The sequence below is a fragment of the Lepidochelys kempii genome, chromosome 1 (assembly GCF_965140285.1).
Source record: "Lepidochelys kempii isolate rLepKem1 chromosome 1, rLepKem1.hap1, whole genome shotgun sequence".
NCBI classification, from domain to species: Eukaryota; Metazoa; Chordata; order Testudines; family Cheloniidae; genus Lepidochelys; species Lepidochelys kempii.
The window spans coordinates 100,869,321-100,883,252 of record NC_136380.1 but is presented as its reverse complement, the minus strand read 5'-3'; the positions used below and the strand labels follow the sequence as shown (position 1 = coordinate 100,883,252).

The 13,932-nt window shown below is 32.7% G+C and overlaps 1 protein-coding gene and 1 long non-coding RNA gene across 4 annotated transcripts in view; one reads left to right on the top strand and one right to left on the bottom strand.

Annotated features, from left to right (window-relative positions):
• Nucleotides 1-13,932, bottom strand: part of CLYBL (citramalyl-CoA lyase) — a 231,064-nt gene that overhangs the window by 15,073 nt on the left and 202,059 nt on the right. The window contains exons 5-8 of one of the 2 annotated variants that reach the window (XM_078853426.1): nucleotides 11,014-11,115; nucleotides 8,970-9,063; nucleotides 7,368-7,535; nucleotides 2,012-2,136 (exon numbers count right to left, since the gene is read on the bottom strand). In XM_078853426.1, coding sequence (XP_078709552.1) covers nucleotides 2,012-2,136; nucleotides 7,368-7,535; nucleotides 8,970-9,063; nucleotides 11,014-11,115 — 489 coding nt within the window. The remainder of the gene's footprint in view (nucleotides 1-2,011; nucleotides 2,137-7,367; nucleotides 7,536-8,969; nucleotides 9,064-11,013; nucleotides 11,116-13,932) is intronic. The other variant, XM_078853428.1, reaches the window with a different exon arrangement.
• Nucleotides 3,065-13,932, top strand: part of LOC140913033 (uncharacterized) — a 105,983-nt gene continuing 95,115 nt past the window's right edge. For both annotated transcript variants that reach the window (XR_013636008.1, XR_012159447.2), the window contains exon 1: nucleotides 3,065-3,404. This is a non-coding gene — a long non-coding RNA (uncharacterized LOC140913033). The remainder of the gene's footprint in view (nucleotides 3,405-13,932) is intronic.

Genomic DNA, 13,932 nt, shown 5'->3' with positions numbered 1-13,932 from the left:
AGATCTTTATTCACAAAACATGTAGAAATGTGGAAACTGGTTAGTAAAGCAGCAAATCTTTATTTGCCAAAGAGTTATAGAAGCTTCTAATCTAACTAGAAAGCACTTGTTACAATAAAACTTTCATAAAGTGCTGATCTAATCAAGAAACCAGCATTCTGGGGACAAAGTGCCATTAAAATAACACGTTTAAAACAAATTAGAAAAGTAATGCTTCCATAATGCAGGATCTTTAAATGCCATATCTGTAAGGTTTTTGTAATTTTATGCTACGAATACTGTAAATTACCATATATCCCTCACCAGTTATACAACTTACAGGTGTACTCTTTTGACAGGGTTTTGAAATTAAATTTATATGGGCTCATGAGGTACAAGGTATAAACATAAACAAATATTCTATTGAGTCTGTCCTTTGAATGTTTATTATGTATCTGCTTATTTCCCTGAAAAAACCCACCACTGGCATTGTGTATACCCAGCAAAATGCATTTGTAAGATATGTAGCGTGTATGAATCAGAAAAATGTGAAAAATCATGCATGCATGTTCTCTCTCTGTTACTTACATTAAGCATAGACATAAGGGGAACAGAACAAAGAGACACAGGAAGATAACATATGATGGTGACCTGAAACAATTATCCAGGCTGGCACCCAAATATCATAGTGATGGACATGTTAGTAGATACCGTAGACAGTGAAGGGCAGACCAGTAACTGTATTATAATAATAAATTATTATTCTAATAGCCTTATTCTGAAATGTAGGTATAAATGAATCACAAATCTGCTCTGATCTTTCTAGAATGTCTAATATGCAATCTTTCCTGCATTAGAAATGTGTGCAAACGGGGAAGATCTAACTTCCAATGTATATCCACACATCATAAAGTAAAGGAATTTATTGGGAATATTTATACACTACCAGTAAAAAGTACAGATCTGTACATAGTCTTGCGTCCTCAGCTTTACTACAGAAGATTTTTTTACTTATAATTATGATTATTTTTCACTTACATTTTGTACAAACACACTTCAGGCATTTCAGTTTGTGTGCAACTAAATGTTGGGAACATCAAAACTCCCCAGGCTTTTTAACATGATCAGGTTTGGCTGTAACTAAGATAAACATACTTAGCTGCAACTTTTTTCTTTCAAAAAGAGGCAAACTGGATTATAGCAAATAACCTTTAAGATAATTAACTGACAATGCTGCAACTAGCATAAAATCTTCCTTCAGGCGACCCCTAATTTAAGTATTACTGGCACAAAGTGGAGACAGATTGTGCATCACCACCGCAATATTTACATAGCAGAAACCCACAGAGCAGGAAACGTGAGACTCAATGATGCACTAAATTAGGAACAATCATATTCTAGTGTTAATTTGCTTTCCACTCTATCCAAATCTCAGGTCCAGAAATTGGTACAAATACATGGAAAACATTCCCACTTTTAATTATTAAGAGCCACATTTGGCAAACAGTTATGCACATAAGTAACTTTATTCACACATGTAAGCAATTGCAGAATTGGACCCCCATAACTAAATACATTGTATCAGATATTTTTTAAAAATAAAGAATTTCAAATCTATTAATTTCTTCCCACAAGTAATACCAAAGCAAGCAGGATGTATTTTTTTCTTCCATGCTACCTGTCCTTTGATTGCAAATTATTTTCATATGACAATATCATCATGATTTTTGTGAAATAATTTAAGAGTATTTTTAATTTTCTAAGCAGCAAATAATTTTATTTAAAGGATAAAAGTTAAGACAGGCAGGAAAATAAAGAAAGTGTATTTGTAAATGTATTTGAGAAGTTCCATATTTATTGTGAATTTTCTAGCTTTATGCTGCCCTGACATACATTTTGCTAATAAAATCATAAGTTACTATATACTTTTTATTGTAAAAACAAACACTCCCCACTACATGCTTCAATTTTTCCTCAAATTTGAATATTACTCTAACTGGTATTCTATATGTGGTATTAATAAAATATTTACCTTTCCTAATCGCTGATGGTCTTCAAAAGCAGAAATCAGTTCTTGTGCCCACTTTATTTTTTCAGGGCTTGGAGAGAACTGTTCCTGGACAACAGCAATTTGGTTAGGGTGAATCACCTGCTTACCTACAAAGAAGATTAATAACACTAGAATCATGCATCAACAAACAGATGTTCAACAAAATGTTCCAACCACTTGAGGCTGTTAAACGCCTCATAGACTTTATGTTAAATAACTAATTATTTGACTAGATTTCTTGTATTATTAAACTGAATAACAATCTTTTGCTAGATACTATATGAACAAATAGAACTAAAACAGAAGCTGTATTTGTTACCATTCAAAAAATACAATTCTTTCCTTCCATTTCAATCCATACATCTTCCTTTTGTCATTACAGGTGTAAGTGTTAGACAAATCTTGTCAATAACAATTTAAGTATAATATATATCTTTACATTCTAGCTGTATAAATAATAGCATCAGAAACTGACAATTACTGTTTTATTGAAAAATTAAACAACCTGAAAATGATATTTAAACAACAAAACAAGCTATATTTCATTGATAGCTTTTTTAATTCTACAAAAGGATTAGTCCCTACATTCCCATAATTTGTTTAGCAACTAAAAAATATTCAAAATTCTTCCCCCGCCTTAATGATTAGTTAGTTACTGCTGGTGCATAACACTTTTCTTTTTGTTATTTGTTATATTAGTGAACTTAAAAGTACCTAGAGGCTTAGATGGACATCTTTTTATCCTTTCTTGCATAAATATATATAAAAATATAATAAAAAGAAATCATATTTTCCCTGTTAATTTTAGTATAGATTTTCATATTTGCTTGCTGAGTCAAGTATTAAGTTTTAATTCATACTGTATATGCTTACATTAAACAATGTCTATATTATTTGTTTTACATTTTTTAAAATAGCATTTTACATTCTTAATTTTTTCAAAAGGAATTTTCACATGGTGGTGTGATTTTGCATGGTTTTTATTCAAATTATTTTAAAATGTTCATTATAAAGCAATTATACTGTAATATCCCTGTTTACTTAAATGTTCATGGTGGAGACTTTAATTTTCTTTTACATCAAATAAGTATAGTTACCAATTCGGGGACTGATCCTGCAAACCCTTAGTCAAATGAATAGTCCTTCCTCACAGAAGTGGTCCCATGTTACTCACATGCACAGAACCACTCAAGATTGGAATCTCTCACGTGAGTAAGGGCTGCTCAGTCAGACTACCTGTGTCCATAAATACTATTCAGGGCCCTAAACCTGTGTCAGGATCCCCCGCACCATCTGGTATCCAACTGATCCAATGGGACTCTGGATGAGTGCAGAGGTCCATGCTAGTGGATCTCAGTGAAGGATCAGGGCACATGTAAGTAAAAGTTTGTGGTTTTGGTTCCTAACTGTGTTTTTCCAGGTAGAAAAGCTATTTTTTAAAATTCCTATTTAAACTAAAAGTTGGATACATTGTATATAAATAAATTATTTAATGTAATAATTCATATGTATTACTATGGAAATTAAGCATTCATTTTTAAATGATTTAACAATTCGAAAAAAATATTTGCAATCATCAGCAATATAATATAAAATTTAGTTGTACATAAAAATACATTTGTGAACCAATTTAGCTGAAGACGTATTTTATAAACAACTAAGAATTGTTCAGAATTATCACATTTGTTAGAAGAATTTGCCATAGAAGCTCAATTTTATTTTATTTCCTGTTACACAATCCTTTATTTACAATCCTCAGGGCATCCACATATTCAGGTTCTGATACTCCAATCCACTACAGAAAAAAATAATTTAAAATTGTAGTTTAAAACTTTAAATACTTTAAGGACTATTTTGTTAGAAAGAAATTAAATGAACAGAAAATTTCTTTTGCTAATATATTTAATATTAATTGTATTTAAAGAGAATTTTTAATGAAATCAAAAGATAGCAATAAGTGAGTAAATTACTATTATTCTTGGTTTTAATTTGCTTTATTTTTAATAGTTAAACTGGTAATTCTGAAATTGAAGATTGTGTACATAATTCATAGTGATGCCTACAAAGCTTAATGAAAATATCTTTCCTGAAAATTATGTATGTAAAATTATAACAAAGACTTAAATTACAATTAAAAAAATCAAAAGCTCAATATACATTATTTTTTAAAAGGCAACTGCATTTCTGTATTAAAATTAATTTTTAAAAATGTATTTATAGTGAAAATCTGCAATTTGTTTAGCATTCCCATTGGAGAACAGATTATAGAAAATATAATGTAGCATTTGTTTTGTGGCCTGAGTTGCCTTTTGTCACATCTTATGTATCCAAACAACTGTATAATAGACTTTAATGCCATGCAGGAATGAAGCAAATATTTTAAACTGAACTGTTGTTATTGACGAGTTACTGAGAGGGTGCAAAATTGGAAGACATTAAAATTTATGACCATGAAATCCTTTTTACAGTACCACTTGATATATTGTGCTTTAAATCAATACCTGTCAAGTCTTTAGGTAACTATATGATGGTGTCATTTTTGTCTTCTACAAAAGACTGCAAAAAGAGAGAGGAAAACCTATAGTGTTTCATATTTATATCTAGCTTCTCAGCATGTAGCACTGCAGTAGCTATAATGACTAAGTCAGCTGTTAAAGCTTTATTCCCAGGTTTACTTATTTTTGGATACAAACTTTCCGAAAGCTGATGACCATTTATATAGACAATGCATTGATTTAAAGCCCGTATTTTATGGTACTGTAAAACATATGCTGCTGTAAAAGTAAACCTATTTTAAAATAATCTACACTGGCTAAATGATGATTGAAAACATTCAGTACATACATGCACATTTATTGCAGAAACAATAGGCTGCTTACAATGTCTAATTTAAAAGAAAATGAGAAGAAAACGTAGATACTATGGTGGTGATGGTCCGATAAGCATTTAAATAAATAGAAAAACCATTTTATATTGAGTAATTATATATCTGAGATGTGCACACTATTTAAACTTCAATAAACATATTTTGATTACTTTACATTAAGGGTTACAATTCACTGCAGGCCTATGTAAATATATACAACTTTGTTGAGTATTCTGGAGTTGCATCAGTTTAGGAAGACAGCGAATTTGGCCCGATAAGTCCCAAATAAGTACTGTATCTATTTTCTGTGTATCTTGCCAATTAATTGATTAATCATTACTTTAGCTGTGTAAAAGATTTAGCTCATTTTAGTCACATCTGTTGTCTTCAGTGGCATTAGTTGTGAGTAAAACTAGCAGGATTTGACCCAAAAAACTTTAAAATACAAGATAAGTATTCAGAACTTCTATTAACGTAATAACATCAAGATTTTATTACCACACTACTAGACAGCTTTATGAAATAAGGGGGTCATTAAGCAAAAATGATCCACAGCCTTCTGCCCAGTGGAAGATCATGGACTATGACTTCACATCTGATTGGACTATTTATCAGATTATATGCTGGGACATTCTATTTTTTGAGATTTCCTGATTCTAGCCACGGAGAGGCACAGGGAAAAGGCAAAAGCTGCGAGTTCATGTTAATGAGCTCACCCCTTCTGCAAATCTTTAAATCTAATATAGAAAGTCCAAAGACCCTCCACGGCTGAGTTAGGAATGAACTGCCCTTGACACCCTGAATTGTCAGATGTAGCCTTTCTACTTATGCCATATCTGAGTCTAACAACTTCAGTCACATTTTTGTATTTTTAAATGATTTGCAGCTAGGTACTGCCAATTCCACTCTTACCTCTCCAAAACCCCACCATACTGATGTCAGATGACTTCCTATATACAATCAGTTGGACCCAAATGTCATCAACGTTAGTGATGGCCACATTTTTCTAATTTATACTCTAAATAAAATGGCCTAATTTTCAAAGATGCTTAGCACCTGCAACACCAACGGACTTCAACAAGAGCTGCAGATGCTCAAGACCTTTAAAAAAGAGGTTATTTTATTTAGGTGCCTAAATTAGAAAATATTGGCCTGTGTGTCTTAGCCTTCAGCAGGTGGTGAAGTCAAAGAGCCCTGTCATATTCCTTTTGACTTGAGCAGAAATAGCATTGGGCCCTGAAAGTCCACAGGGACATAAATAATATTCCATAGCTCTGGTACAGTTACAATTTTGTCTCTGAATCTAGATTCAGATTTTGCAAGTACTGTACCAGGTTCAACAGGGAATAGGGCAGAATCTGTCCTGAAGAGAGTCTAGAATTACTATTAATTAAATGAAAGACAGGGTGGGGGAGGTAATATTTTTTATTGGAACCAACTTCTGCTGGTGAAAGAGACAAACTTTTGAGTTTACACAAAGCTTTTCTTCAGTCATTCTATGTTGTTTTTAACATCAAAGTGTGAAACGTTTAGACTAACTTTAATTTTCATTTGATATTTTTGTTCAGATAATGAAAGTAATTTGAAGTACCATATGCCATTACTTTTACTTTGAAAAGTGTCGTCTCTTGTTATATCACTACCTCAGGATATATTCTTTCAATAATGAATAGCTAACACATATACAACTGTCTTGACTCTAACTTGAATTATAATTTTTGAGAGAAATCATTTAAAGTGTTAGTACTAATTTCTAGAATTCTAGAATGTATAGCAAATGGTACATTTCTATTGCAAAAGCACCATCTTTTGGTTGCTGCGATGTCTCACTGGTAATAGTCAGTAATGTGGTATACCAATTACTGGATAACCATCAGTGTCACAGGACTCTGTTGCAAGGAGCCTGTTGGTCTTGCCGTCTGCCAGTACCTGTAGGTGTCACCAGGTGCACAAACACTTACTGGGAGGGGAGCCAGAATATGGAAAATCAAATCAAAGAAAACAACATGACAATAACTTTCACATATGAATTAGCATATCTGGGAAAAGGAGGGTTATCCACTTTTTCACCATATCAATAAATAAATAAATACATTTAAAAATATTAGCAATTGTTTAAAAATACAAAAAAGTAATAAAAAAATAAACCGTTCATCACAAAGCACAATATCACATCTCACTTGAACTGTCTGTCAGGAAGAATCACATACTATACATCTTATACCCAGGCTTCCCTTACAAAAATAGTGATATACTTGATGTGATTTTGGAAAAGCAGCCTCTGATTTTGCAGTCTGAATTTTTTATCTGCAATTTTAAAAGCATAAGTAATTGGGGATGCATTTGACAGCACTGACTGATCAACAATTGCTCTGTGAACACAAACTAGTTTGCAGTCTAAGTGATATAAAATGTGCCTATATTTTGTAAGGAAAATGCATAATTTTTGTAGACATTGTCACATAACCATACCAGTGAATCCCATTAGGGCACCCTCTCTTGACTGCCTACGGAGCCCATCTTCATCTTGGAAATCAATGTACACAAGGTCTATAGCTTGTAGGCCAAAAGCCTTTGCTGTGACAATAATTTTTTGCCTGGCGTATAGAATATCATGAGTTTCTTTACTACTTGTAGCACCTAAGAAAACAATGAATAGAAAGAAGTTAACTTTGTTTTTAAAATCTTCTCATTTGAAACTTTTTTAACATAAAACAAAATTTCTTTGTGTTCTTGTTTACATCATTAAAAAAAAAAAGAAAATAATTGAGGGATACAAAGGTTAACTGACCAAATGTTGTAAAGAGATAATTTAAATAGTTTAGTTGGGAAAACATTAAGCTCATCCAGAAAAAATATTTTCTTCGTGTCTTAGTTTCTGAAATTTAGGGTATGATTTGGTTCAAATAATAGATCCTGAGATTGAAGTCAATGGGAATGTTGGCTGAGGAAGGGCTGCAGGAATCCACCTTCAGTAATCATTTGCTTCTATTACTTATTGCAATGGCACTGAAAAGCATTACACCAAGAAAAACATTACACAGATGGATATACTGTGTACAAGGAAATGGTTAAAAACATCACACTAGGAACAGAATTGCACTTTCCTTGGTTGCGATTCTTGTCACAACCGATGTCCTAAGCCAAATGTTTAAGCTTTGGATTGGAAAATTTGAAAAATTATGGCAGATGACTTTTGAGAGGGGCCAAAAGCATTCACAAGAATTCACGAGTCCACAGTCTATCAGATAAAAACATTCTCACATGAATCCTGGTGTGAAAAAATAATAATCTGTTCTCTTTTCCTTAGGATGACTGTCCAGATATGGATTATCAATTTGTATAGAATAACTTCTTGTTAATTGTTACATTAGAATATGTATATACTTCATTAAGAAACTGATACTTCTGAACTGTACTTGTTGCCTTTAAGGAGTTTATAGCTGAATCAGATTAAAAAGAGGCTTTTAGCAGATAATGTCTCTGTTAAGCAAATAATTTACAAAAGGGATTTTGAAATATTTCTGGTTTTGGAGGAATGGCATTATCAGTGTAACACAGGTCTACGAGGAGATATGACTGTTTTGACCTAGGAAATGTTTATAATAAATTTATTAAAGCAAAACTTAACAAGGAAGTATTGTGAATGATATCAAAATACATTTCATTGTAAATAACGTTAAAAACAGACATATGAAAATTTAACTTGAAATATGGTTCTTAAGAGAATATACAGATAGTTGGTCATATGAGTATTACAGTTTAAAATAAGTGTAGTGATTCAACAGGTTTATTTTTTATTTTAGCTACAGTGTGACAAGAAGAATAGGGAAAAGCCAGTGTTTTGTAAGTCATCATTTTATCAAGCTCTGAATTGCAAAATACCAATGACATAATTTACATTAATAAAAATTATGCAGAAAGATGGGGAAATGTACCAATATAAGTAAGTGCAGAATCATACGTTTAGAGTTCTTTAGTTATTGCAGTCAAAACAAGTGGATAAAATACCATCAGTATTCTCAACTACAGATGTCATACAGTAACATTTATAATAAACAAACAGGTCAGAACCTATGCTGGCTCGAAAATCCTCTCCTCCAAAGACTACTGCATCCAAATGAAGGCCAACTTGGGATCCTATGCTTAATGTTTCTTCACAGACTGCCTTCAAATAAGAACACAACATGAATTTGGAATGCAGGGATAACAGAGACATGTTACACAAACTCATCTTATTGTCAAAATCTGGAACTCTTTCAGCTAAAATTGCTCCTACTAAACAAAGTACTGTCACTATTGTACTGCACAGAATGTCTTAAAATGACCCATAGCAGAATCTAAAACAATATGTGTGCATATGAATATATACACTGCAGCTACAGCATGCAATACTGGATTTCCTACTCTTTTTTCCCCCGTTAAATATGAATGAGCTTACCATAATGCCATGGATACCACTGTGCTTGGCACTTTAGAAATACATGTAATTACAGTAAACCAAGTACTTATTAAATACTGTCCAAAATAAGCACATGCACTTTACCTCAGTAGTTTATGCTTTGGCATGTAATGATTTTGCATCAGAAACAAAGACCAGAATATCTTTTATTAAATAAATAATAGTTGGATGTTTCAACATGTCGTGAATTCCTTACTGGAAGAATTCCTTACTGGAGAATTTAAAATCTTTAATATGGTCAAATACAACTAAAAGATAGGTACAGAAAGTCAAAAGTGCAACAAGTAGTGCAGAGGTATATTAATGTAAAAACAAGCAGCACTTAAAGGTATTATATATAAAGAAATGCATGCCAACATTATTACTATTTTATATAAGAAGATTTTGATATTATTAGTCTTGAAACATACGGTATGCCTAGAGAGACAGATGTAATTACAACTTGTACTACTGGGCATCCATATGGGAGAGCTGGTGGGATAAGAAATTATTATGATTATACAGTATACTTTAAGCAGCAACTCTCCTGTCAACACCAAGAACTACAGTATTTATTAAGAATTCTTCTACAAAATATCACAGTGAAAAAATTCTAAAAATTTTTAAAATTTAAAATCAGATCTCTCTCTGGGTACTGACACTGAACATGAATGTGTGCATCTAGTAAAGTTGTAAATTATGTTCCAAGATATATTTAAGATCCGCAGTAAGAATAAATGTTTTTGCTTTATATACACATATAGACAATGAGGCCTCTCAACAGTTCTTGAAACACCTCAAATGTACAAGTCCTGAATTACTCGGACACTTTTCTCTGAAGCTTTAGGAGAATAATATTGCATTTCCAGTTAGTGCATTTGATTTTCCATTTCATGATCATTGGTATCTGTCCCCTGTAGAAACACAGGCTGGATACTGAGACTGGGGCCCATTTGTATTTCGTGAGCATCAGGTCAGTCAATGTGTAAAGAATATTTAGGAAGCTTTATAAAGAAACAATCTTTATACAAGGCAGAGGAAAAAATACATTTTGAGCTTAAGGGAACCTGAGAATAAAAAAAATCAGGGGTTCAGGCATTGGGTAGCTTAGAGCTTCAGCGACACTTCCAAGCGCAGAACACACCCCTATGAACACAAATATGAAAAACGATTATTTGTTCTCAGAGCTATAATACGAAATTTGGAAGTATTTTATGAAGAGAATCCATTATAAAAACACCATGATACTACCACTGAAATGATGAAAAGATTATTTATAAATACAGGCTTATACAAAGTCAACTATGATAGTTACTAAATAGTCAATTTTACAACAACAATTTGAGCTCTCCAGATCATTTCAAAGCATATCTCATATTTTAAAACCAATTAAATGTAAAAATAAGATAAAAATTACTCCATAGGGTTTTATTACATGGTCTGTATGTGTTATCTGGAACTGGCATATCATGGACATATTTTGGATTTTGTCAAGGCCTTTACATAATAACATGAGAAATAAAAATACTAACTTTTTACGGGACTGTAATTCCTTTATTTATTTTCACCTCTCCTATTTAGATAAATTTCTTATTTAAAGGACATAAACTATTTAGCATATACCTAGGTTGCTGATAGGATAAAATATGAACTCTTCACCACATCAAGGTTCCTTACCTCAAAATTGAGCAACCCCATTGCAGTCTCCACAAAAGGGATTAAATTCATTGGTTCTACAAGTGTTCGGCCTTTTAAGTGATGTAAAAATTTGTCTGAAAACTAAAACCAGAACAATATTATAAGTGACCAGAGAAAAATTCATTTACAAATATCCACATGTACGCGCACCTTTTCAGATCTTTCACCTGGCTGCAATGACAAAACAAACAAAACCAGAACTGTAATAAAAAACCTTCAGGCTTTTAACCAGGCCTGTTATGAGGCCTTCAATTCTGAATTGCAACATTATCATATATTTTGAAGTTTAAAGGTTTAATTGTAAAATTGCTTAACACCTATCACTCTAATGTAGCTAGATGCAAATCAGTAGGCCCTTAAAAACAATGAAGTATTGATATACCTGATGTCCTGTTTTGTTTCATGTCTAATACTAACATCACTGTAACTGTTCTGCAGATTTCTAAGTGGCATCCGTATTATTCATTACGGCACTGTTACCCTTTGTTCAGTAGGCTTTTCTTCATAATTTTTAGCTTACCTAGGAAGGCCTTAAAAAGGAAGTTTAATTCTTTGAAGACCAAAGCTTTCCAATTTTTTCCATGAGACCAGTTCACAGCTAGCTCTGAGCTGTCAGTGGGGTAGCCCAAATTCCAAAATCTATCATCTGGAAACATACAAAAGCTCTTGCACAGATTTTTCTCCTTTCAAAAGAAAAAAAACCCCGTATATTGTAAATCTATTATGTCTCTCTAGATCTAGTAATTTGTGAGGAGATAAACATATCACAGGTATGGTAGAAGATATTTTAGTAAATAAAGACAAAAATAACACATACATCCATTTTAAATTTAAGGAATATGCAACCATTAATGGATATCAAAGGAAAAGGGAATTTTAATCATCTCTCCATTCAGTCTCAGTTGGGTAAATCATATCTAAGAGATTTGCATAAATATAAACCATCAAAGACTTTTCATCTTCAAAGGGGGTTTCAAGACCCTATAAGCTTTGTACTGTAATCATCACAGGTCACAACCCTGCAGGAATAAGGCTGCTATGGCAACATAAAAAACTAATGCTTAAGGCTTAGCATAATATTCTGACTAATAGAAAGGAAACTCATTTTAAAAGCTGGCAGCCTATTTACCAGAAGCTGGATTAGAGGTGTTATTTCCCCTTTTAGCTCCCCCCCCCCCCGCTTCACCCCTCCCCAAAAGAAAGGAAAATCTAATCACTGAGATCTTTAAAAAGCTTTCGAGCAATTTGCAGTAACTTTACAATTAAGCCAAAATAAATCACAGCTTTTCACGATGAACAATTCTGCCATCCCCACTTTTTTCTGTGCATCATCATCATCTTTTCTGTAACTTTTCCCCAGAGAAAAGAAGTCAGCTAAAATATATAGCATTAAGAAAATCACTGCAATTCAAATGCATACGTGTACAGTGTCTTAGGTAGAGCAACAGAAAATAGTAAACTTCATACAGGTCAGAGCATGAACACTGGCAGCAGTGTATTAAAATCATTTCAGCTTTAGTTCTGAAGATCTCTATATGATTTTGATTTTTTTAAATAAAAAAATATTAATGGATGCTAGGGTTTTATAACTTAGCTGAAGGTTTAAATGGAAGAACTCTTTTTAGATTTAAAACATTTTAATAGTCACCTTGTTAGGTTTCTTTAAAAAAAAACCCGCTCCATTTTAATATCTTTTGTTTTGAAGATTAAAAAAAAAGAGAGAGAATTTTTAATTAAATACTGTCCCCTTCCTCTTTCTTTTTATAATTTGTTATAAGCACCAATACAAAAGGTAACTAGTGGAGAAGTTTCAATTAATTTTTTCAAAAGGAGACGATTAAATGTTTCCGGCCTGGTAAAGTGTTCATTTCAGGGAGGGTGGGAGGGGAAAAAAGGAGAGAGTGGGGGGAAACAAAGATTGGGGAGGGGATGAAGTAGCAGGCCTCAGCAATTCTTTCAATTCCAGTGCACACCCAATAGTGTGTTGGGAAGAATGCACACTGTTCAGGATTTGTGGGAGAATTGTCCCATGACAAAGGAGGGAGAGTTACGCTTGTTATAGTCCAATAAGCCATGCCAGTCAAACAAGTACCCATACTAGGGACAAAAGGAAAGCAAGAGATTCTCACACAAAAGAAAACAAGTAAGCCCATCTTTTAGTTGTGCACCAGCCTCCAGGTTTTATGTTTCATGTAAAAAGAATGAGCAGAAAAATAAACAGTGAAAGGCTTCTGTTATTTAAAAAAATTAAACATTATATTAAATTGTGTTATTAAATCCAACAAATCCTCTGTGTTCAAAGATTTATCAAAATGCAACAGAACAAAGTACAGACAGTAAGATGTAAGCTAGTGCTATTTTATTTTCGAACAGGATGATATTAGGTATGAAAATTAGCCATTTGAAAAGTTGGGGGATGGGAGGGACAAAGTCTTCAGATTTCATACCAATGTAAAACATATTAGGTGCTAGTGAGAGCCCTGCCATTTTGGAAGCATGAATATTCATAAATGACAAGCTATGTCTAACACTTACATGGTTGTAAATCCTGAGAGGTATTCTCTAGTTACTTTAACTAAATGGTGGTGTAAGGGGACATAACCTCCACTGGAAACAGGGGAGACTGACGGTACACTATTACAAATGGACAAGTACTGTAATATAGCTAACATATTTGTTTAGTTGTATTTACATATACTATGTTAAAGGCTTGATCAAAGTTAGATGCTGAGATTAAACTAGGTACCAATACATCTTTCATCACAGCTCACATACATTTTAGATATTCCGTACACTTGTGGTTTTCAAAAGTACAGAACTGCATAATGAAACGTTATTCCTTTAGTGATGTTTTGCAGAAATAATGATATCTCTAAATAAAATGCACCTCTTCTTAAC